The 21,274-nt window shown below is 48.8% G+C and overlaps 10 protein-coding genes and 1 non-coding gene across 11 annotated transcripts; 10 read left to right on the forward strand and 1 right to left on the reverse strand.

Moving 5' to 3' along the window:
- Positions 1-395: 395 nt before the first annotated feature.
- On the forward strand, positions 396-1,073 carry TERG_00939 (uncharacterized protein; the record flags this gene model as incomplete). Its single annotated transcript, XM_003238905.2, has 3 exons — positions 396-598; positions 664-924; positions 986-1,073. 3 exons carry the CDS (start codon positions 396-398, stop codon positions 1,071-1,073), a joined length of 552 nt encoding a protein of 183 aa, XP_003238953.2.
- Positions 1,074-1,137: 64 nt separating this feature from the next.
- Positions 1,138-2,393, reverse strand: TERG_00940 (uncharacterized protein; the record flags this gene model as incomplete). Its single annotated transcript, XM_003238906.1, has 2 exons — positions 1,138-2,253; positions 2,307-2,393. 2 exons carry the CDS (start codon positions 2,391-2,393, stop codon positions 1,138-1,140), a joined length of 1,203 nt encoding a protein of 400 aa, XP_003238954.1.
- Positions 2,394-3,244: 851 nt separating this feature from the next.
- TERG_11653 (uncharacterized protein) lies at positions 3,245-3,627 on the forward strand (the record flags this gene model as incomplete). The annotated part of the gene is made up of 2 exons (XM_047750735.1): positions 3,245-3,416; positions 3,476-3,627. The coding sequence occupies 2 exons, from the start codon at positions 3,245-3,247 to the stop codon at positions 3,625-3,627; spliced, it is 324 nt and encodes a 107-aa protein (XP_047605273.1).
- A 444-nt stretch (positions 3,628-4,071) lies between these two features.
- TERG_11654 (uncharacterized protein) lies at positions 4,072-6,081 on the forward strand (the record flags this gene model as incomplete). The annotated part of the gene is made up of 2 exons (XM_003238907.2): positions 4,072-5,865; positions 5,926-6,081. 2 exons carry the CDS (start codon positions 4,072-4,074, stop codon positions 6,079-6,081), a joined length of 1,950 nt encoding a protein of 649 aa, XP_003238955.2.
- Positions 6,082-6,687: 606 nt separating this feature from the next.
- TERG_00942 (uncharacterized protein) lies at positions 6,688-7,332 on the forward strand (the record flags this gene model as incomplete). Its single annotated transcript, XM_003238908.1, has 3 exons — positions 6,688-6,817; positions 6,938-7,032; positions 7,126-7,332. 3 exons carry the CDS (start codon positions 6,688-6,690, stop codon positions 7,330-7,332), a joined length of 432 nt encoding a protein of 143 aa, XP_003238956.1.
- Positions 7,333-7,956: 624 nt separating this feature from the next.
- Positions 7,957-9,309, forward strand: TERG_00943 (uncharacterized protein; the record flags this gene model as incomplete). The annotated part of the gene is made up of 1 exon (XM_003238909.1): positions 7,957-9,309. One exon carries the CDS (start codon positions 7,957-7,959, stop codon positions 9,307-9,309), a length of 1,353 nt encoding a protein of 450 aa, XP_003238957.1.
- Positions 9,310-10,002: 693 nt separating this feature from the next.
- On the forward strand, positions 10,003-13,050 carry TERG_00944 (uncharacterized protein; the record flags this gene model as incomplete). Its single annotated transcript, XM_047747678.1, has 1 exon — positions 10,003-13,050. One exon carries the CDS (start codon positions 10,003-10,005, stop codon positions 13,048-13,050), a length of 3,048 nt encoding a protein of 1,015 aa, XP_047603641.1.
- Positions 13,051-13,654: 604 nt separating this feature from the next.
- On the forward strand, positions 13,655-14,994 carry TERG_00945 (uncharacterized protein; the record flags this gene model as incomplete). The annotated part of the gene is made up of 2 exons (XM_003238911.2): positions 13,655-13,846; positions 13,901-14,994. 2 exons carry the CDS (start codon positions 13,655-13,657, stop codon positions 14,498-14,500), a joined length of 792 nt encoding a protein of 263 aa, XP_003238959.1. The 3' UTR covers positions 14,501-14,994.
- TERG_10510 lies at positions 14,971-15,065 on the forward strand. Its single transcript has one exon. It is a non-coding gene; the product is annotated as a tRNA-Pro (tRNA).
- A 267-nt stretch (positions 15,066-15,332) lies between these two features.
- On the forward strand, positions 15,333-17,980 carry TERG_00946 (uncharacterized protein). The gene has a single exon (XM_047747679.1). The coding sequence runs from the start codon at positions 16,416-16,418 to the stop codon at positions 17,211-17,213; it is 798 nt and encodes a 265-aa protein (XP_047603642.1). The 5' UTR covers positions 15,333-16,415; the 3' UTR covers positions 17,214-17,980.
- A 1,479-nt stretch (positions 17,981-19,459) lies between these two features.
- TERG_11655 (uncharacterized protein) lies at positions 19,460-20,541 on the forward strand. The gene has a single exon (XM_047750736.1). The coding sequence runs from the start codon at positions 19,751-19,753 to the stop codon at positions 20,054-20,056; it is 306 nt and encodes a 101-aa protein (XP_047605274.1). The 5' UTR covers positions 19,460-19,750; the 3' UTR covers positions 20,057-20,541.
- Positions 20,542-21,274: the final 733 nt, after the last annotated feature.

The raw sequence follows: 21,274 nt of genomic DNA on the forward strand, positions 1-21,274 counted from the left end.
CGTTAAGAGCGAGGAAGGCGGCTCGAACGCCACCTATAAACCATCGAGGACGCACGTCTGGACGAGAGGATCCGATAGAGCCTCGAGCACGAAGCCCCAGGCAGGCATGGCTGAGATGCAAGTTGCGTTCGTGTGTGCGGAAGAGCGTCACCGGGCCAGCAGGAGAGAAAAGCCGATGTTTCTTCCCTGCGCGCTTCCTTGGAGCTTCGACCTCGCCGGCGACCAATGAAGATCCTTCGAGAACGGGCGGGAGCTTGAGAGCTCACTAGCTAGTTACTAAGCACGGTCTAGACGGTGGGCAGGGCGAAGCCAGAGTGCCTGAGAGATGGTCGTGGCAGCGGTTTGGAGGCACAGCGTTGGCGAAGACGGTTGGCCAGAGTCGATTCGAGGTTGCGATGCTGGCAAAACTGTGGAAGACGGCCTGGAGAGGTCGGTGGGCGGCTGCAGCGAGCCTGCGCAGGGCTCACACTGCCAGCGATGACGAGCTCAGGGCCGCGAGGACATGGCTGGCGCAGTTGACGGCCGATACGATTCCCAGGAGCATCTGCGCGGTCTCATTCAGCCGGTCCAGCGGGCCTGGAGGCCAGAATGTGAACAAGTACGACTCCCGCCAGCAGCTAGCAGACATGGACTCGCACAGAGATGCTAACCAACACGGCGCAGAGTCAACTCGAAAGCGACGATTAAAGTGCCGATGAGTGACTTGCTGCCCCTGGTGCCGAAGATACTACATCCGTCTATCCGGTCGTCTCGATACTACGCAGAGAACTCGCAGGCACTAGTCATACAGGCGGACGACAGCCGGAAGCAGTCACAGAACCTCAATGCCTGCTTCGACAAGCTGACTAGCATGATAGCAGAGGCCGGAAGGGCTGCTGTTCCCGGGGAAACCTCGCCTGAGCAGAAAAAGAAGGTCCAGAAGTTGTGCGTTGATACCGAGAAGACTACGGAGGTTGACAAAGACTACGACTAACAGGTGTTGCAGACAGAAGGCCGCGAATGAGGCGAGAATACGGATGAAAAAGGCACACAGCAACAAGAAGAGCAGCAGAAAAGGCAGGTCAGACGAATGAATTGACATCACAAAAGTGGTATCTCATATTTTATGAACTGATGCTGGTGGTGGCTCTGCTGTGTCTATGATACCCTGCAACTCTCCATCTGCCGACTTGCGCTCTTTAGCGTCACCTGTATCACCTTCCGCAGCGCTGGGTCGAGGTTCTCGGTTTCGAGAAGACGCTGAAGCCAGGTGGTGATGTGTGGTGCAAGCAGGGCCAGGACGGGGTTGTCATCTTTCATGTGCTTCTTCAACCGTCCGAGAGCGAGTGAGAATGCTCGTGGAAACTCGGGAGAACAGGGATTTATGCCTCCCACCGGGTACCTGATATGGCACTCCTGAGCTTTGGCGTTGGCCGGATGGGCTGTTATGAGCGAGTCAGCGACGTGGCCGAGCACTCGTCGCAGACAGGCACACTCTTCGAACTCAAGCAGCATGTGGTAAAAGTCATACGCAAACCCGGCGTCGTTGTTAAACTGGTTCATGGCCGCGTCAAAAACGGCGATAGGGATGGCTCCTGACAGCGCTGGAGTAGCATTGAGTGTCTCTAGTGACTTCTGGTCCGGCTCGTCTCCTTCAAGTGTAGGGTTGATATCCTCCCCCGTCAACCGCGGTAGTATCATCACATCTGCACCCTCATCGTCATTTTGTTCATCAATACCATCTCTCTCCTCTACCTTATCTAGTCCCAGTATCCGCTGCCGTGCACCTATCTTCGCTATATAGATCATCTCCAGTTTCGCATACTGAAGCCACAGCTGTCGAGAAGACTGACAGAACCGTAATCCTCTCTGCATATACCCTCTCGCTTGCATCATATCCCCATGGTCTTGCAGCGAATGCTGAGCAGCGTAGATCCATAGATCCACCTCTCGCGGGTGCAGCCGTAGTGCATTTGTGAATATTTGGGCCAATTTCTTATACGCCTTTTGCTTGCGAGCATAGTCGATATATTGCTGCCATAGGCTCACGTCACCATGGAACTTCCTTGTCGCCCGATCGAGGATAAAGAAGACTCGTCGCTGTCCAGTGTGCGTCGGCGCCTTGACACCTAGTCGCTTGATCCTCTTCTTACGCAGGGCATCCAGGTTCATCTCGTACTCTGCATACCGGGCATAGTCTGCCGGTGACGGGCCGCGAGCATTTATCCTGTGTTCAAAGTCGGATCTCTTCTTCGTTATAGAACTTATTTCTTCCTATATCTCTCTTAGTAGCCCTTCATCCAAAGTTCCGCCTATAGTATACCTACCTCAGTAAAGATCTTCTTCTTCTTGAATTCACGGAGCTCAGGGACAAGCTGCTCCAGGTAATAGCGAGCTTTATCGCTCGCGGACATCTCGACCACAGACTCAGCACTCCTTTCGTAGCCTCAACCTCGTCTAATTCTCTTTTTTCCTTCTACCGGTGTTATTTTCTTTTTGATATCAATCTTCTTTTACCTTCTTTTTATCTTTTTAACTTTTTTTAGCGGATCAAAGTTAATAAGCGCCGACGTTGAGATGAGGTCGCTTCCAACCGCGTCAAAATCCTCAGGGGCCGCGGCAATTTCACGAGACACCGGCGGGAGCAGACTCTTTCACTTCTTTCCTTCGTTTTGATACATTCTCTTCTTATTGATCTCCTTTTAATTAATACGTGTTGATGTCTTTCTTCCCTGCGCGTCGCTCGCTCATAGCTCTCTAAACCACCTTGACCATGGCCCCCAAGTTCAAGGATGGGGACACGGTCTTTTCTGTTCGTTTCACCCCCAGCTGTACCCTCGGCAGATCTTCATTGCCTCAGTATCAGGTCCTAACTAAACGGCTACTATAGTTTAACGGGAAATGGATATCATGGTCACACACTGTTGTCGGATACACCGCGTTCCTGGGCGCTCTTGTCGTCGGCATCTGGCTTCACTACCACAAAATAGTCCAGAACGAACACTACGGATACCCCGATGAATGGTTCCCATCCGTCTCAGCAACAATAGGTGACCGGTACCCGGAACGTTCGGTCTTCCAGATTTTCATCGCTATCACTTCCGGCCCTCGATTCGCGCTCGTATTTCTCTGGTACATACTCACCGCGAGGCCGAACTCGGTACTGCCCAAGGCTGTGCTGGGCGTAGGCATCTTCAGGACATTGACCTGCGGCGGATGGACTTATGTGACTTCGACGGATGACCACGGATGGCATGATATCTTCATGATTGCGTACTTAGTGGCTACACTGCCCTGGACGCTCGGCTGTCTTGCCCTAAGCCCTCCAAATCCTCGGGCTCTCAAGTACCGAAGGATGTTTGCTGGCCTGTTCTTTGCTACTCTTGTACCTCTGGTCTACTTCTTTATCCAGCATAAAGTGCACAAAATCCCCGGAGGTGAGCTCTACATTTATACTAATGAGATATTTTCATGACACGTTGCTAACTACTTCTAGCATATACAACTTACGCCTTTTTCGAATGGGCCCTGATTCTATTCGACGTTGCTTTTGATGCAGTTACTGCTCTTGATTTTGAAGGTTTCGAGATTACAGTGAAAGACATAAAAGGGATTAGCAGAGGGTACGTCAGGCGGCTTCCAAAGTAGACTGTTTAGTTGTACTATATGTTATGTCCCACGCCCATGTTTACGGCTATTTGGATATGTGTGTTCTTGTTTTTTCTAAGGTCATGAACAATTTACTACAGAACGAGTAAATCCGACGCTGCTATCGAAAAAGAGTATGATCCATCCTTTTTACCTTTTTTTTGGCCCTTTTCTATCCTCTAGTCAAGATGCTAATATCTTATTAGACATGGTGTTCCTCTGGGCGAGCGCTTCTTCCTTATTGAGATCTTTGATGCCGCTGCCGATATCTACAATGGAGTAAGCAGCTCTGTAAATTCGTCTTCCATACCATATCTGACGTCAATGTAGTTCGTCTTCTGGTCTACCTTGACCTCCCTTGGAGTTGTCGTCTGGTGTAAGTTGGTAATCCCCATCATTTTCGAATTTAAACTGACGCCCTATCTAGACTTCCCCCTATGGAACATGGGTATATCTGGCTACGAAGCCTTTGTCATGGTTAGCATCTCGCCTCTCCTTCTAGCCATGCCAGGATTCCGCTCCTTTGCTGTGCGCAACGTCAAGCTTCTTCATCTGTTGTCTCTTTCTGGTCTGCTTGCCTACCAGGTTCAATACCCATCATACCGACTCTTCTTGGTCGGTTTCTCCGTTGCAATGGGATGCTTGACTTGGGCTGCCATCTTCTACGGAGAACGAAGCCAGCCTGGTCGCCTTGAAACCAGAGTGACTGCATGGACCGTTGGCCTGCTTGCTTCGAGCTTGATGAAATACGCCTGCCATACCAACAATCCGGCTTGGCCCATCGTTAATGAAAAGAACGGTGGATGGAACAAGACTGTCCTCGTACTAGCTTTAATCGCCATGCTTCGACCATCTCGCAGGAACTATGTATCAGGAGACTACATGACTCCTTCTAATGGTCGCAAGGGCTCTTCGATTCTTTCTGCTCTCGGCTTTGGTGGACTTATCTTTGCTATGCACTCTCTTCTTTCTGACTCCAGCACCATGATCCTTTGGGTATGGGAAGGATTCCCCGTCCGCGGTCCGATTGCTGTACCGCATGGATCACTTACCCTGCTTGCTATGGCTGCCGGAGTTTACCTAGGAGTGACTTACCCCCGTCTGGCTGGAAGCTGGACTGCCTTTGGTCTTGGATCAGTTGGTGCCGCTCTCTTAACCGGCAACAGCCATTGGCTGGGATTCTACGGCGGCCTCATGCTTGCAGTCTATGTCATGGCTGTTGCTCCCATCCTCATCAGCTCTGGTGTAAAACATTCACCTGCGACCGTCTTTGGGCTTGGTTTCTTTGTCTACAACTTCATGGTCCTCTTCCATGTCTGGATTGTTGCCTACGCCTTCGTTCCTGGTGGACCGCTCGTACGTGAACGTACCGACTGGGTCATGACATCGATGATGCTCCTGATAGGCGCCGGCGTGTTTTCGTCCTCTGTCTCCCAGACCACCTCTTCAGCCAAATATAGAAAGCCAGTTGTAAACGCTCGCAAGCAACGCACCTACTATTTCTATGTCCTCGGTGCTCTTCAGATCTTCTCATTCGCCGTTGGATTCATGCGATTCCCCACCAACGACTATACCCCCTACCACAAAGACGAGAAGGTTATGACTGCTGGTATTTGGACGGTGCACTTCTCTTTGGATAACGACATGTGGTCGTCAGAGAGACGTATGCGTGACGCAATTAAGGAGCTAGAGCTCGACGTCGTGGGGCTGCTCGAGTCCGACCTCCAAAGAATTATCATGGGCAACCGAGATACCACTCAATTCCTCGCTGAAGATCTCGGTATGTACGTCGACTACGGCCCCGGCCCCAACAAGCATACCTGGGGATGTGCTCTGCTCTCGAAGTTCCCTATCCTCAACTCCACTCATCATCTCCTTCCATCGCCCGTTGGTGAACTCGCACCTGCTATCCACGCTACCCTCGATATGTACGGCGAACAGGTCGATGTTGTCGTCTTCCATTCCGGACAGGAGGAAGACCCCGAGGACCGCAGGTTGCAGTCGGAATATCTGTCGAAGCTCATGGGCTCCTCGAACCGCCCCATGATACTGCTCAGTTATCTTGTCACCAAGCCGCTTGAAGGTAACTACAACACATATGTAAGCGAACAAAGCGGAATGAAGGACATTGATCCGACCGACTGGGACCGTTGGTGTGAATATATCCTATACAAGAACATCCGCAAGATCGGATATGCTCGTGTCAGCAGAGGAACCATCACCGACACGGAGCTACAGGTATGGAATGATCAACAATTTCTGAACTTACATAGCTCATGCTAACTAATGATGTCACAGGTTGGTAAATTTGCTGTCGGCCAACCAGAAGGCAAGGGAGAACGCATCTCAGAAGATCAAGTACCAGTCGGCATGAGGTTCCCTGCTATGTTCCGAGGAGAGGGAGTTCGCGGCCACAGATATCATGTGTTCGACGAACCACGATATTACAACTAGGATGCTCCGCTGCCGTCTCATTCTCCATTTTTACAATTGTTATAATATTAAACCTTGCCTATCAGCTACAATAAGGCTTGATCCTTGCTGCTACAACATAAGATACATAATATGCTAATGCAGCCCCTTTTTACTCCTTCTCCTCATTCTGCCAGCGTCAGGGGCGGAGCCGTCCCTTTTCAATTGGATCTGCTAGCCGAATGTACTCAGTACACCATACCAACACCTTGAATGGAGCATAGCATCCAGCGAGGTCAATGACATCCCGTCTAGATAATATCTCCCGTAGCTTTGTGATAAACCTGGTTCTTGTGGCTACATCCCATGCAAGAAATCCAGTCACGTGAATCAGACTTCAGGCGAAAAGTGCTACGTCATAGCAGCTTCTTTGCTGGGGGAAGCTCGAAAGTAGACTTGGAAGTGCCAGCTTGGTAGGCAGAAGAGATAGCCAGATCCTGGGCCATTGGACCCCTCTTTTGCCAGGGGAAGTATATAAAGGGTACAGGAAGAAGCCTGTGTCGGGCGGTAGAATCTCGAAAACGAATCTAATACAAGCCTCGATCAAATACCAAAACCATTCCCTTTTACATCAGATAGTAAACAGTCATGGACCGACCGCCAAATGTTCCCAAGTCCCGTATGCCCCTATGGCTCGGTTTGGCTGCCCTAGGTGCCGGTGGCTACTATCTATACTCTGCCGGAGGCGACCCGAAGAGAGCTACCCGGAAGTTCGAGAGTAAGACGGTTGCCTCTTTATGAATCACCGCTTATGATATTCCTCCGCTTTCAAGACATCGTCTTGACCTTGAGTATCTCTGTGAGCATCGAGGCTAATTATTGGTTTGCAACTAAATAGGCGATGCTTCCCGAGCGCTCCACGGCAACAAGCCAACGGCCAGTACAGGCGCCGAGAGGACTGCTGCACAGGCTGGTGCTAAGCTAGATGATGCCGTAAGTATATGATAGCCTTCATTCTCGGTGGCGTTGTCAGCATTTTGCGTTGATATCCGCCCTATGGCTACTTGATATTGACACGGGTATTAGTACGACAGCGTACGAGGCACAGCAAGGAAGATTGACGAAGGAGCCGTCGAACGGGCGAAACAGGGCATGAACAAGATTGACAAGGCCTCACATGAGACTGCAAAAGGCATCACTAGCAAACTAGAGGAGTTCGACAAGTCCGTTGAGGAGAAGGCTGCTGAGGCTAAGAGCGGCCTTTCATCGTGGCTGGGTGGTAGCAAGAAGTAGCCAAAGTCACCCATCCAAGACGACGGAGCGAAAAACCATGACATGTCTTAAAATGGGCTGTTTGATATACCATTGAGGCTTGTTCTGGCCTTTATTATCATGATATACTGACCCTTTTATATCCAATTGCTGTGCATAGTACCTGATGATAATTGATCACTAGCTTAAATATCCCCATGCAAAATCTTACTTAAATTTCTCCATGAATTCTTTCCCCAGTAGCTTACAAGAAGGTATGATGATCGCAGGGCATGCTCTCACAAACCTCTCGCAGCTTTCTTCATTATTATCAAGTCGTGCGCTACAAAGTGTCGTCGATAGTGGATGGATTGAAAACCGCGCGGCTGTTCTTCCGTGTTCTTCCGGGTTCATCCATGTTCACCCGGAAGCCGGTGTGTTAAAGGCAGCATTATGTAATCCAAACACAGACGCGCTTTTGACGCGTTTCTGTAATTGATTTCGCGACGAGAAAAAAAGACGCTTCTCTTTTTGTCTTGCTCAGCTCTTCACCGCACATTTATCAGCTTTATGGATAGGACTCCATACCACCAGACATCCATAACTATACGAATACATTTTACATAAGTTACCACGAACGAGGAAATCGAGGTCGACGGCAGCAAGATGGCCGTGAAGACTCGCAGGGCGACGACGACTCGCGCTTCCACAGCCCGCCTGCCTACAAAACAGCCCGGGATCACAGCCTTCTCGCGAGTAGGCAAGGCCGGGACACGAACGGCTTCCTCGAAGGAGACCCTTTCTCTGAAGCGGAAAATTGAAGAACCAGGTCAGGGAGACAGCGAGTTGGTACAGCAGATCAGCCCTTCCGACGAAAAGACATCCGCAAAGCGAAGCAAGGTCGAGTCAACAACGGAGAAGGATGAACCCTCTGCTCAGCCCCAAGTCGAATATTTCACCGACGCTTCTACTGAGCGGGCTTCCGTACCGTTAAGCCCCACAGACTCCTCCCACTCCGGACGGCCTTCCGAGTTCCTTGACCTTGTTGATCTCAATTCGGCTTTTCTAAGCGCGTTATCCCTTCATTTCGCCCACAATGGATCCATGGCGCCTGCAAATATTCGTGATCTACTTAGCAGCACGGAAAGGATCTGGAATAAAAGAAAGGTGGCGCTGCAGGACATCCAGCGGGTGCTTCATATTCAGGGGCTTTGTCGGTCATCCTCACAGCCTCAGAGCGGGCTCATACTCACCAGTTATGGGACAAACACATTTGTGGAGAGAAAAGAGGGTGCACTTTCGAGCAAATCAAGCGGGACTTCACCGTTGAATGACAAAGCACTTAAAGCGGAATTTTTGGCAAACCTGGAAAGCTATTGCGATGACAAGGGAGATAATTATGAGAAGCCGAGTCGAGATCTTTTCCGGACCATTCCACTAGCACCAATCCACCTATCCAAAGGATCTGCTAAGGCTGCTAGAGGCCAAAAAACCATTGAAGAACTGTTTGGCTCCCGCAAATCCAAGCCGCTGTTGACCCGTGAACCGTATAAGAAACAGCCAGCACCACTGAAAGAGTCGACTTCAACTAACAGCCGGCGAAATGGGCTTCTGGAGCGTATGAAAATGAAAGCACTGCGCCAGTCGAAGCTCCCTCCTCCGCCTTCAAAAGATGTTATACTGAAGCAGACTGCCCTTGGCCGTATCTCAGAAGTCATCAATGTCCTTCTTCTACTGTCACCGTTGAATTGCAAGATTGACGATGCAACGAGTTACTCTACGGCACTTCGAAAGTCATACACAATGGATCTGATCATCCAGAGGATTGAAGACTCGATGCGGACGCCTGCATCAAGGGAGGAGATCGAGACGTGCATTGAAATTCTCAGCCAGTCCAAGGTGGCAAGGGACTGGGTCACGATAGTAAAGACGAGCCAGATGAAGTCGGTCGTTCTGAGATCGGATCGACGTCCCTCACCAGCCGAAATAACGAACGAGTCTATGAGTCTGAAGTTTTAGTTTCTTCCCTAATTGCAGGAGTTTGCATAGCATCAGCGTTTTGCCTGTTCTTTTTGGATATGATTATTGAGCACTGGATACCCTGTAGAATTAGCTAGCATATATCATACTATCATGAAAGAATGTACTTGCTTAAATATCTCCCGTAGTGAAGGGTGGTGGTGAAGAAGACAAAAAAAGGTAAACAAGGAAGGTGGGTGCAAACAAGGCAAACAAGGCAGGTTAGACTTTCAAAGCTTTTTTTCTTTGTATTATCAAAACCAAGAGGTGAACGACAGCAAGACTACATACATCAATCACTCAATCAAGAGACCATCGACCTCTTTACCAGACAGGTCAAAGGGCATTGATCCGATTTACGGGATATACGGTCAAACCTAGAGCTCTACGCTCACCCTTCAGCATGCTGAGAAGAATTCTTTTCTACTCGTTACCTTAACCGTCGCCTTGCTCTAAGCATCTCAACCACGCGACGCCAGTTCGGAGCTCCTGACGGACGGGATACCAGCTTCCATCAGTTTCTAGCAGCTTATTTGTATCTTGGTCGTATAAGTTAGACAGTTCCCTGCCCTCCTTATAACATCCGACGCCTCGAAATGTTCACCTTTACCCCCTTGCTTGGGGCGCAATCCTCGGGCTCCAAGGCTTCACAGTCCATTCTCGAACTCGACGGCGGTGTCAAGATACTAGTTGATGTCGGATGGGATGAGTCGTTTGATACATCCGTACTTAAAGAGTTGGAGAGGTTTGTCTGTCCTTATACCGCTACCCTTGGATGTAGTGTTCGTTGAAAAGCTGACATTGCTGGTTCCTAGGCATATTCCTACACTTTCCCTTATTCTCCTAACCCATGCGACTCCATCTCACCTCGGGGCTTTTGTGCACTGTTGCCGGACATATCCTCTCTTCACACAGATACCTATTTATGCTACTATACCGGTTATAGCATTTGGCAGGACCTACCTTCAGAACCTCTACGCCTCGGCCCCGTTAGCTGCGACTTTCTTACCTAGCACATCTGTCACAGCATCTGACCCAAGTTCTGGTCTGACAATACAATCAGCCACTTCTTCTTCTCAGGGTCCATCAGGATACGAGATTACCGGGTCAGGGCGCATACTTCTACCACCCCCGACTAACGAAGATATCGCCCGTTACTTCTCCCTCATACACCCACTAAAATACTCACAACCTCTTCAACCATTACCATCACCATTTTCTCCACCTTTGAACGGTCTTACAATTACTGCTTACAATGCTGGCCACACTGTTGGTGGGACAATATGGCACATCCAGCATGGCATGGAATCTATCGTTTATGCTGTCGACTGGAGTCAAGCAAGAGAAAATGTCATTGCCGGAGCAGCATGGTTTGGGAGCTCCATTGGAAGCGGGACGGAGGTCATTGAACAACTACGAAAACCTACTGCACTTATCTGTAGCGCGAGCGGAGGAGATAAGTTTGCTCTCCCCGGTGGAAGGAAGAAGCGAGATGGGCTGCTTCTAGACATGATTCGGAGCTGTGCTGCCAAGGGAGGTACTGTGCTTTTGCCCACTGATAGCAGCGCGAGAATTCTGGAGATTGCATATGTTCTGGAACATGCCTGGCGAGAGGCAGCTGATTCTGAGGATTTAAACGACCCTCTCAAGAACACGCCTTTATATCTAGCTGGTAAGAAGGCACATGGTACTATGAGACTGGCACGAAGTATGCTTGAATGGATGGACGAGAACATTGTTCGTGAATTTGAAGGCAACGACGGCGTCGAAGCCACTACTGGCAAAGCTGCCGGCGGAGCGTCCAACCAACCGTCAAAAGGCGCGCAGAGCCAGAAATCGGCCACCGGTCAGAAAAGCCTCGGCCCATTTACCTTCAAACACCTGAATCTTGTGGAGCACAAGGCCAAGTTGGATGGCATTCTCGAGTCTAAAGGTTCAAAGGTTATCCTTTCGCCAGATACCTCGCTAGAATGGGGCCTTTCTAAACACGTCCTCAAGCATATTGCTGAAGGAAACGAGAATTTGATAATCATGACCGAACCACTAAATTACCTCGCAGAAGAACACCGGGATCCAAATAATGCATACGAGAATATTCTGGGCTTCAAGATTTGGAAACTCTATGAAGAAAGGAAAGACGGAGTTGCTCTTGAAAAATCCACGAGCGGAGAATTGCTTGAACAGGTTCACAGCGGAGGAAAGGAATTTACCCTCATGGATGTGCAGAGAACTTCTCTAGATTCAGACGAACTACTCATTTACCAGCAATATTTGGCAACTCAGAATCAGCTACAAAACACTGCTCAAGTAAGAGGTAATACTACCCTAAACAACGCAGCTGATGCCATGGACGACGCATCCAGCTCTTCCGAGTCCGAGGATTCTGAATCTGAGCAACAGGGGAAAGTGCTTAACTTTTCTGTCTCCCTGCCTCACTCTAACAAACGCAAGATGGGCCTCAGTGACGCGGACCTGGGCGTGAATATTCTCTTACGTAAAAGGGGAGTGCATGACTATGATGTCCGTGGGAAGAAAGGTCGAGAAAGGATGTTTCCTTATGTGGCAACGAAGAAGAGAGGCGATCAATATGGAGAATTCATCCGACCAGAAGAATACCTAAGAGCGGAAGAGAGAGAGGAAGCTCAGATGCAGGACCAGCGCGCACCATCGTCTGGAAATGCCCCAGCAACCCCTGGCCAAAAGCGTCGCTGGGACAAGACTGGCGCTGGTGCTACTAATGGCCCCAACAAAAGACGTCAGACATCACAGCCTTCAGATAATGTCTACATACCCAACGATGGGCCATCCCCACCTAACGGTCTGGTGAGCAGCGATGTTGAGAATGCCGAGGCGTCAGAGGAAGATACCGAAAGCCAGACCCTTATTGAAGGGCCATCGAAAGCCACCATAGTACACTCTTCCATCTCATTAAATGCACGACTGGCATTTGTGGATTTCGCCGGTTTGCATGATAAACGGAGCTTGGAAATGCTAATACCCCTTATCCAGCCCCGCAACTTGATCCTGATAGGAGGTACAAAGGACGAGACTATGTCACTTGCCGCGGAATGCAGGAACTTGTTGGCCGCGAATCGAGGAGCTGGTACTACATCAACGACAAAGCTTGCTGTTGATGTATTTACTCCCTCCAGAGGAGACACTGTTGATGCCAGCGTTGACACGAACGCTTGGATGGTCAGGCTAAGTCGCCCGTTGGTGCGGCGTTTGAAATGGCAGAACGTCAGCAATCTAGGTGTCGTGGCTCTTGTGGGGAATCTGCAGTCCTCGCAAGCTATATTGTTGCAAGAAGAAGTGCTGGAGCAGTCTAAAAACAAGGGCAAAGGGGAGGCGTGGAAGGCGACTGGCCCCGTGGAGAGTCAAGCCAACCAGTCTCTTATCAAAAACGAAAAAATACCAGTCCTTGATATCCTACCTGCTAGCCTTGTTGCTGCAACAAGGTCGGTCACAAAGCCGTTGCATGTTGGCGACCTCCGTCTCTCTGATCTTCGTAAGCTTATGCAGTCCTCTGGCCATTCAGCGGAGTTCAGAGGCGAAGGCACACTTCTTGTCGATGGCTTTGTTGCTGTGAGAAAGGCCGGTGCAGGCAGGATAGAAGTTGAAGGCGCTGCTCGGCCATCACCGAACTATTCGACGGCTTTGAAACAGAATGCCGGAACATTCCTTGCTGTGAAGCAGAAGATATATGAGAGCCTCGCCGTTGTCTCTGGACATAGTGGCTGAACCCCCTGCCCAAACAATCAAACAGTTTTGAGTCACCTTTGGGTCAAATAGCAATGACCGGTTATACCCGTGAAGCCAGGAGTCATGTTTCTCCAAAGTTAGGTCCCTTGGGTTCTGGTTACTCTGGTCGCAGTGACTACGACACATACCCATCCCTTCAACTACATGGCCTTCACTGCCATGAAAATCAAGATTCCCTCCAGCTATTATTCCCCTTTGCTTCTGGCAGCCCCGTCCTGGTCTGGTGGAGTTTGTCACACTCCCCATGGGACAACTTTGTAGTGACATGTTTGATTTGCCCTGTCGTCTCATGATTTATTCACAGGTAATCTCCATGGCCGCCTTGTAAGAAATAGGTGAAGTCGATTGTCGATAGAACGTTAAGGAAGGGATCTATAAATCCAGATATCGATTCCCTCGCTCCTAAAAATGCCTCTTTTTTTGTTCTTTCTTTGCACATACTTCCTTTTTTCGCCAACTTCGGTTTCTAGTTGTTTAAACCACACTTTTTCCAGGGTACATTTGCTCCAGGTGCTCAACTATACAGCCCAGCAAACGTTCCAAGTGCTTCTCAAAACGCAAACAGATTTACTCATTAGGTACCATGGCAGAATTGAGATACATCAGCCCTGATGGCCCACCCCTTGGAGGAATGCCTCCCCAAGATTTCGCCTTTCTCCAAGCGTTTCATATACCGCACTTCATGGCATACCCCTTTATACAGAACCCTCCCCCAGGTCCGCCGCCCGCCTCGGCCCCAGCCCCAGCTCCGGCTGCAGATGCCCCTGCACCACAGGTTAGTACTTTCCTATTAGCTATCTACATTGTCTAGTATGGGCTAACAGATCAGGTAATATTACACCAAACCTTTACGACCAACGTTCCACCTCCCGCTCCAGCGCCGATGGCGCCAGATTCATCTCCACCTAGGGCTCCCAACCCAAGCCCGACCGCTACTCAGGCCCCATCTCCGGCAAGCCCACCTGCTGCGGCTCCAGCTCAAGGCCGTCGCTTACCTAGCGGTGCATATCCTCCAGATAGCGAACGGGCTATGGTCCTTCCAACTGGGCAGGGCTATATTTTCCCGAAGAAGCATACTACATTACATATTATCGAGGCATTCACTGCCCCCTGGGACAATCCTGGTGGCACTTTCCAATGGCGCTCCTATCGTGTTCCTTCTTCGATGTCAATCTCAGAACTCATAGATCAGCTCTGTCCGACAAAGACACCGGATGGCCGCGATGTCGCGAGCCGTGGGATCATAGAGTGTCTTGAGATTGGCGATGGGACATGGCTCAAAGGTTCAGAATTTTGGATCGGAGGTCGCCGTGGCGGTGATGATAATATGAAGCGTCGTGTCTCTCAGAGCCTTACAGCCGTCGGTTGGACCGAGCAGCGAGGATCTGTTGCTCAGCCAGTCTGGATAACCCTCAATATTGCGGTTTGACCTGGCGGCCATGATAGGATTCAGTTTGTGGCCTAGTAGTCAGTCAACCTACGAGAAATGAAGGCAGGCGTTATGGTAAGAACACGACCATGCTTTGCTACCAAGAGAATCATTGCCATGCTATACTCCGTTTCCATACGCAGCCTCGAATTAGTTTTCTTACATTTGAATTCCATTTGGATATCCATTAGTTATTTGTTATCATGTTCTTATAAGCTGTTTCATGTTTGTCACTTCTAGATGTTTCTGGTGCACGGAGAGGCATGCTATCTTATCGCATTTTACCTTTATAGTTCCTTTCTAGAATGAAATATTAATACTGACCACCATTGAGACTATTTTTACCGAACAATGAGACTCGTAGTGGCGATATCTCAGAGCTTCCCGTATAGTATACAGCGGGGGTTATTTAGCCGCAAAACTCTTCTAAGGGTGTAGTAAGCATCCCATTTCCTCCCTGTAACGAACTCGCCCGGGTGGTCTAGTTGGCTATGATTCTCGCTTAGGGCCTTAACCCTAAGTACTTATATGCGAGAGGTCCCGCGTTCGAATCGCGGCTCGGGCCCATTCTCTTTTTGTCTTTTTCACATTTTTAATGTCTTTCACTCCCTTCCACTTTTTACAGGTACCATATAGTAAGGGACTTTCATTGCCTTCTATGTAGTAGTCATATGCGGTAGTCATCTTTGTTCTCATTCGGGCTCGTTCTCCTTTTTAGTTGCGGCTGCTTTTAAGTTTTCACACGTGACTTGTCTCTGCCAAGCCATCGCGGCTCTTTTGTCATCTTTCAGCATTTGTTGAGCTCCGGGGCCGTCAAGCTCATCAACAGGAGACTGAGACCCGATGGGCCCATTTTCTGGAAGGATGGGACCCCTCTGGGCGAGCTCAGTTGGGAAACGTTCGACTGTTCTATACCGAAGGTGCCTCTCAACCACACCAACACGATTTAGTGACCTTCAAACCAACCCGATCACACTTCGATGTGCGCAGATATTTGAACAATCAAAATCAGCTACAGGGCCAAGCTCCCTCGATCACAAGGAACTACGTGTGCAGGGCCATGTCAGGTTTCTCAGGAAGCAAAAACGCTTTGCATTTGCGCATATCTCGGACGGTTCGTCCCTCCAACCAATCCAAGCAGTCTTGACCCCAGAACAAGCAACAAAGTACGTCCCGAGCCTCAGAATACAACATATTGCCCGTTTAGAACCACTTGCTAGGGCTGAGAAATCAATCAGTTGTCGCGGAGAGTAATTGACGTTGCGTAGCTTAACTCAGGGTGCTGCAGTTGAGGTTACAGGGATATGGCAACCAAGTCCTCCGGGCAAACAGCAATCCCATGAGCTTCAAGCAACAAAAGTTGACATTGTGGGAGAGGCGGATCCTGCGGTAAATTCCTTTCCCCCCTCCTGCATATATTTGTGTTTTGTTTATATTCTATATATGATTTTCGTCTGTTTGCCTTATTATGTCATTTTGCTAACAAGCGTCACCTTCAACCCAGACATACCCGATCCAAAAGAAATTTCACACGCCAGATTTCCTTCGCCAGTTACCACATTTACGCCTACGTACCCCATTCAATGCCCTTCTCTCCCGATTGAGATCTGAGTTCATATACCAAGTGACAGAGGAATTCCGCTCCCACCGTCATCTCAATTTTGTCCAAGTTCAGCCACCATTAATTACCTCCTCTGATTGTGAAGGAGCAGGGGAAGTTTTTAGTATAAAACCTCGAGATTTCGTGACTGAGGAAGGTAAGGCGATTGAGTTTTTCAAATCGCCTAAATATCTTACCGTTTCATCACAATTACATCTTGAAGCTTACGCGGCAGAATTGGGTAATGTTTGGACTCTGTCTCCCACCTTCCGAGCAGAGAAGAGCGACACACCCCGCCACTTGAGTGAATTCTACATGCTCGAAGTAGAAATGAGCTATATGGATTCCCTCGAGCCGCTCACTGCCTTCGTGGAAACGCTTCTACGCAATACGACTCAAAGAGTTTATAACTCCCCGGTGGCGCGAGAGCTTTTCAGTTTTAAAGTTGCCGATGACCTGACAAAGGATACCAGCATTGCGGATCTAGAAAAGAGATGGAGGGCTTTAATGGAGGGTCCCCGGTGGCCACGTATTACATTCGCACATGCGATTAAACACCTTGATGAGGCTGTCCATACAGGTCGAGTCGCATTTGAATTCTCTCCATCCTGGTCGGGGGGGCTGCAGCTTGAGCATGAAAAATTCCTTGTTGATACAATTGGCAAAGGTTTGCCTATTTTTGTTACTGACTACCCTAAGGCTGTCAAACCATTCTATATGTTACCTTCAAGCGGCTCGTCTAACGAAAACGGGGAGACGGTTGCATGCTTTGACCTCCTTCTCCCGGAGATATGTGAGGTAGTTGGCGGGTCGCTCCGTGAACATAGACTTTCACCGCTCATCCAAAATATGCGCGAGCACGGCTTGCTGAAACTGAAAGATTCAACGCCTGAACCCTCTGCTGCCGTTGACGCCAAGGCTCCCTACCCTCATCTCCTCGCTAATGAGGAATTAGGCTCGATCCAGTGGTACGCAGACCTGCGAAGGTGGGGGACCGTACCACATGGCGGATTTGGACTAGGCTTTGATCGCTTCGTCGGGTATTTGGCTGGCGTATCCAGTCTCAGAGACCTTGTCCCCTTCCCCAGGCATTTTGGAAGGGCGGATTGCTAAACGACTGCGTGTCTTGGTAGTCTCCACCGGCATACTTGTACGATATATATAGAAGAAGGGACGGGTTGTACAAATAGATTCAACAATTGTTTTTTGTTTTTGGTTGACCCGCAATATCCATCAGGTTCGTTTCCGCCTGATGTTTGTTTCCATGGATATCTCCGAATCCATGGTGAATGAACACCGCAGGCAAGTGATTTACATATCATTTCCAGCCCTTTTTTCTGGGGTAAGGCACGTCAAAGCATATTGGGTTCTCACCTCTTTTCTTGTCTTCAGTGTGATCCATATGACAGGTTCTGTTGAATTTAAGTCTTAAGGATATATCCACATGCCTCAACAGGTGATAGCGTTCGGTGTGTGGTTGCGTAACGGAATGGGAACAGGCAAATGGCATCTCTGTGACCCAAAACCGGAGATAAATAATATATCCCTCCTCATCTGCTCAAAGGAAGATATAAGAAAACGACAAGACCTTGGAGCTCTTGGCGCTTATGGGATAGGGCGAAAGTGAAACTGGGGGGATGATCGCTTTGCCCTTATCTGTGTCAAAGTTGGCCGTCTATTTTTGCTTGATCAATCATCATTGACTGGTAGTCCATATATCCTCCCTTCCCATCTGAAGGTGATTGATTGATCGATGATTTGACCAACCCTTCACGCCACGACATCATTCCTAGTCGGACCGCAAAGGAAGCCTTCTTACTCCTTTCAAAAGGAACGAGGGCCAACCCGTCCGCTTGGGTTTTTTTTTTTTTTTTTTTTTTCCCCTCGCATGCCGTCCACATGCAACTCTGGGTGAGAATTATCCTGCAGAAGCCGGAGGTCTGGAGAACTCGGGTTTGGCGTTCAGAGGATGGGTGGATGGGAATGCTAAGCCCAGCACTTTCTCACTTTCCATCCTGCCTGCCAACCTTCCCCATCCTTCAGAGCTCGAAACAAAACAAGCGACCCATCACCATGGCAAGGGTTGGAGACTAAGAAGGGAAAGTTACCCCGCAAAGAGCTCAGAAAGAGGTTAAGAATCAGAAATCACCTCGTATTCCGATCTCTTCCTGCTGCATTGGAAGGCAAGGATGCTGGTTCAATGGTATGGCCCGACTCAGCATCGTGGCTAGTCAAGGGAGAAGAAAAGCAAGTAAAGCGCTTCATCGTACGGCGTCTCCGTTTGCGTGGGATAACTAATACATATTTATTATTAGAATCTCTTCGCATTCAAGTCATGCGAGTGATAAGGTCAACAGCCCATCCCGCAATCACTAAACCCAACTTAGATGTTACCTGTTACTTCAAGGCTGCCGTCCCAAGAAAGAAATGCCACTTTCCCCAATGCATATGCGAGATTATCGCCGACGGACATGCTTGCTTCTTGCAAATATGCGACGTAAGGTTCAAGGTGAAATATCTTTGTACCTTTTTTCATTTCGACCTTTTTACTCGCACAGCAGCGGGATGACAATCAAGCTCAGCGGGTATGATGCGGTCGACCATTCCAACGGTGCCTTGACGAGGTCGCAGCAGCCTGGGTCTGCTCAGCAAGTGTAAAAAAAAAAAAAAAAAAAAAAAAAATTGGCTCAACCAACGACAGGATCCGTTCGTTGTCTGGGGGCTTGACAGTTGGGTGGCATATCACGGCCCGCCCCTTTTTAAGCTTCCGTCCGCCGAAACGATACTCGCCATTTTCGTTCATACAAGATGGTAATCACGTACGCTTCTCCTCCCTCGTATTAATATGTTAGAAACCCAGTGCATCGCGAACACAGAGAGGGAAGAAGAACTCTTACATTAATCAACAGTGAATCTGTATCCGTACTCTGGATGTCTGGCCCTATTCGCGGCTCTTCATTCCGCTAATTAGCGAAAACGACGCCACCCTGCATGAAACCATTGAAAAAAAGGGAGGGGCGTTTGTTGTGATGGCATTTCTGGAAGGTCACATTAGTTCAAACGGGCTCTTGGCTCAGCTTCTGCGACCCGACCAGACGGACCAGGTCCTTGGAGGCCAGGAAGTATTTTGCGCTAACGTCTCTAAGAAAGGGAAACGAATTCCCACACGAGCGTCGGGATTTGGGTAGATACCGAAAATCGTACACCTGGGCGTCGATGTGATTCACCCGCCCGGACAGGCATCGACCATTGCCTGCAAGGAGTGTGAACAAAGTGGCGTATTCGAGAACATGCCTGAGCCCTGTCTGCCTGTGCTCAGATGCGGCAAGCTGCCGGCCTGTTTGAGCCGACTCAGCCGATCTCAACGAATCCCGACGCCGATCCGTTCAGCACCTAATCCAACCCTTGGGTGGTTGATAATCGGGCGAGGACAAAATAGAGGAACAGTTTTAGTCGTGCTACCGCTCTTCTCTTTCTTGCTGTTGTACTCTGGATTTTGTTGTCAATTCATCGATAAATGTGGCTTTCCCTGGGCTTAGGGAAGTGGGGTCTGGAGCGCATCATCCTGCCTCTGTGAGGTTTTATCACTCGATAAAAATGTCCGAATACGAGGAACAAAAACAAGCCATTGTCATGGTTCCTTTTAGTAGATGGGTATTTTTAAGCCTTTTCGGCGATGTTCGTGGACGGAGTATCGGTGGCCCAACATACCCGTGATCTGGAAAAGCCATTTCATCTATTTACTCACGTATTCTTCATCCATGGTATTTAGTGCCCTTTTATTAGGAAGTAGATGGACCCATACATATAATAATGGTAAAGGGATGAACGGATGCGCAAGCCATTACGTAGTATGTAGCATGCTTATTTGGCGATTAACCCTGCGATTACAATTACTGAAACCCAAACGTACAGAATGGTACGTACCAAGCAAAGATTCGAACCCCGTGTTGTGATGCGGATGCGGAAAAGCATTCTTTCCTTATGCTCGTTTTGTATACATCTCTCTATCTTACATAGTTTATGCGAAAATTACACGTTTTTAAAGTTGTTGCTGCCAAGGTGGATGTACAAGAAAAGAAGAAGAAAAAACTTGCTTGGGGTGATCGGAGAAAACATCCGGTACCCAACAGTTTTTCTTGTCCACTTCTAATTCAAGCACAACACAGGGAAAGAAAGGTGAGCTGCACCGGATAAGCTCATATAATGTGCGATACAAGAGTGCAGAATGACGCGCATGTCACTTTGGGTCGAAGAATTTTTGCTCTATATACCTGGGAAGCCTTTATGAACGTTCACCCTTCATCTCCAACGCCAGGCTCACTGCTTTCGTTGGCGTCTTCCTTTCTATATATTGCAGTGTATATTTACTTTTTCTTGGCTTGCGGTGGAGCCCGCTCGAAATTATGCATAACTAAAAACCCTAATGATAACCTTAACCGGGCCCAGTTTTCTCCACACCTCTGCCAATAAACGCCAACAAAAATAACCGCTAGTAATTCGGCGCATGTGCCTCTTCCTTCTTCCTTTTTTTCTTTTTCTTTTTTTTTTTTTTTTTTTCATTTTTCATTTTTCATTTTTCTTGCGTGTTGATTAATATTATCAATTAATTCGATTCTGATATTGATAATTCTGTCACGCCAGAACACCGTCGTACGTAGACCCTTTTTTTCGCAACGATGATACATTTTCTGCGCTTTCGTGCAGCCGAGATGGCACTTGTTTATATATATTTGGGCATTTGGCCCTCAACAGAGCATTGTAGTGGCGGCCAATTAGCCCCTGCCTGAGTTCCTACGAGCAATAATTCTTTTGATCATGACCACATTCGCTTCCGTTTCATCCACCGAGCGTGTGGAAATACCTATCTTATACTTACTACTCTCTGTCCACCCCTGCATGATATCTGCACAGAAACATAAAGTGACCCTCTGCTCTGCCGGCGTCCGACATAACAATCCCCTCATACTATCGAACTTAGCTCCTTTCATCCCGCACATGGAAACCAGTTAGGGTATGAGCGCATTATCAGGCCAGGGCCTCAGATTAAATGAGCGCTGGATGTGCCAGCCATCCTGTCCAAACTATTTTGCCCTACGGAGTTCGATCGCCTTGTTATTGCCAGACGCAACGGGCATATGGATGAAGGACGCGGGTAATGTCTCTATTAATTT

Source organism: Trichophyton rubrum (genome assembly GCF_000151425.1).
Source record: "Trichophyton rubrum CBS 118892 genomic scaffold supercont2.1, whole genome shotgun sequence".
Taxonomy (NCBI): Eukaryota; Fungi; Ascomycota; class Eurotiomycetes; order Onygenales; family Arthrodermataceae; genus Trichophyton; species Trichophyton rubrum.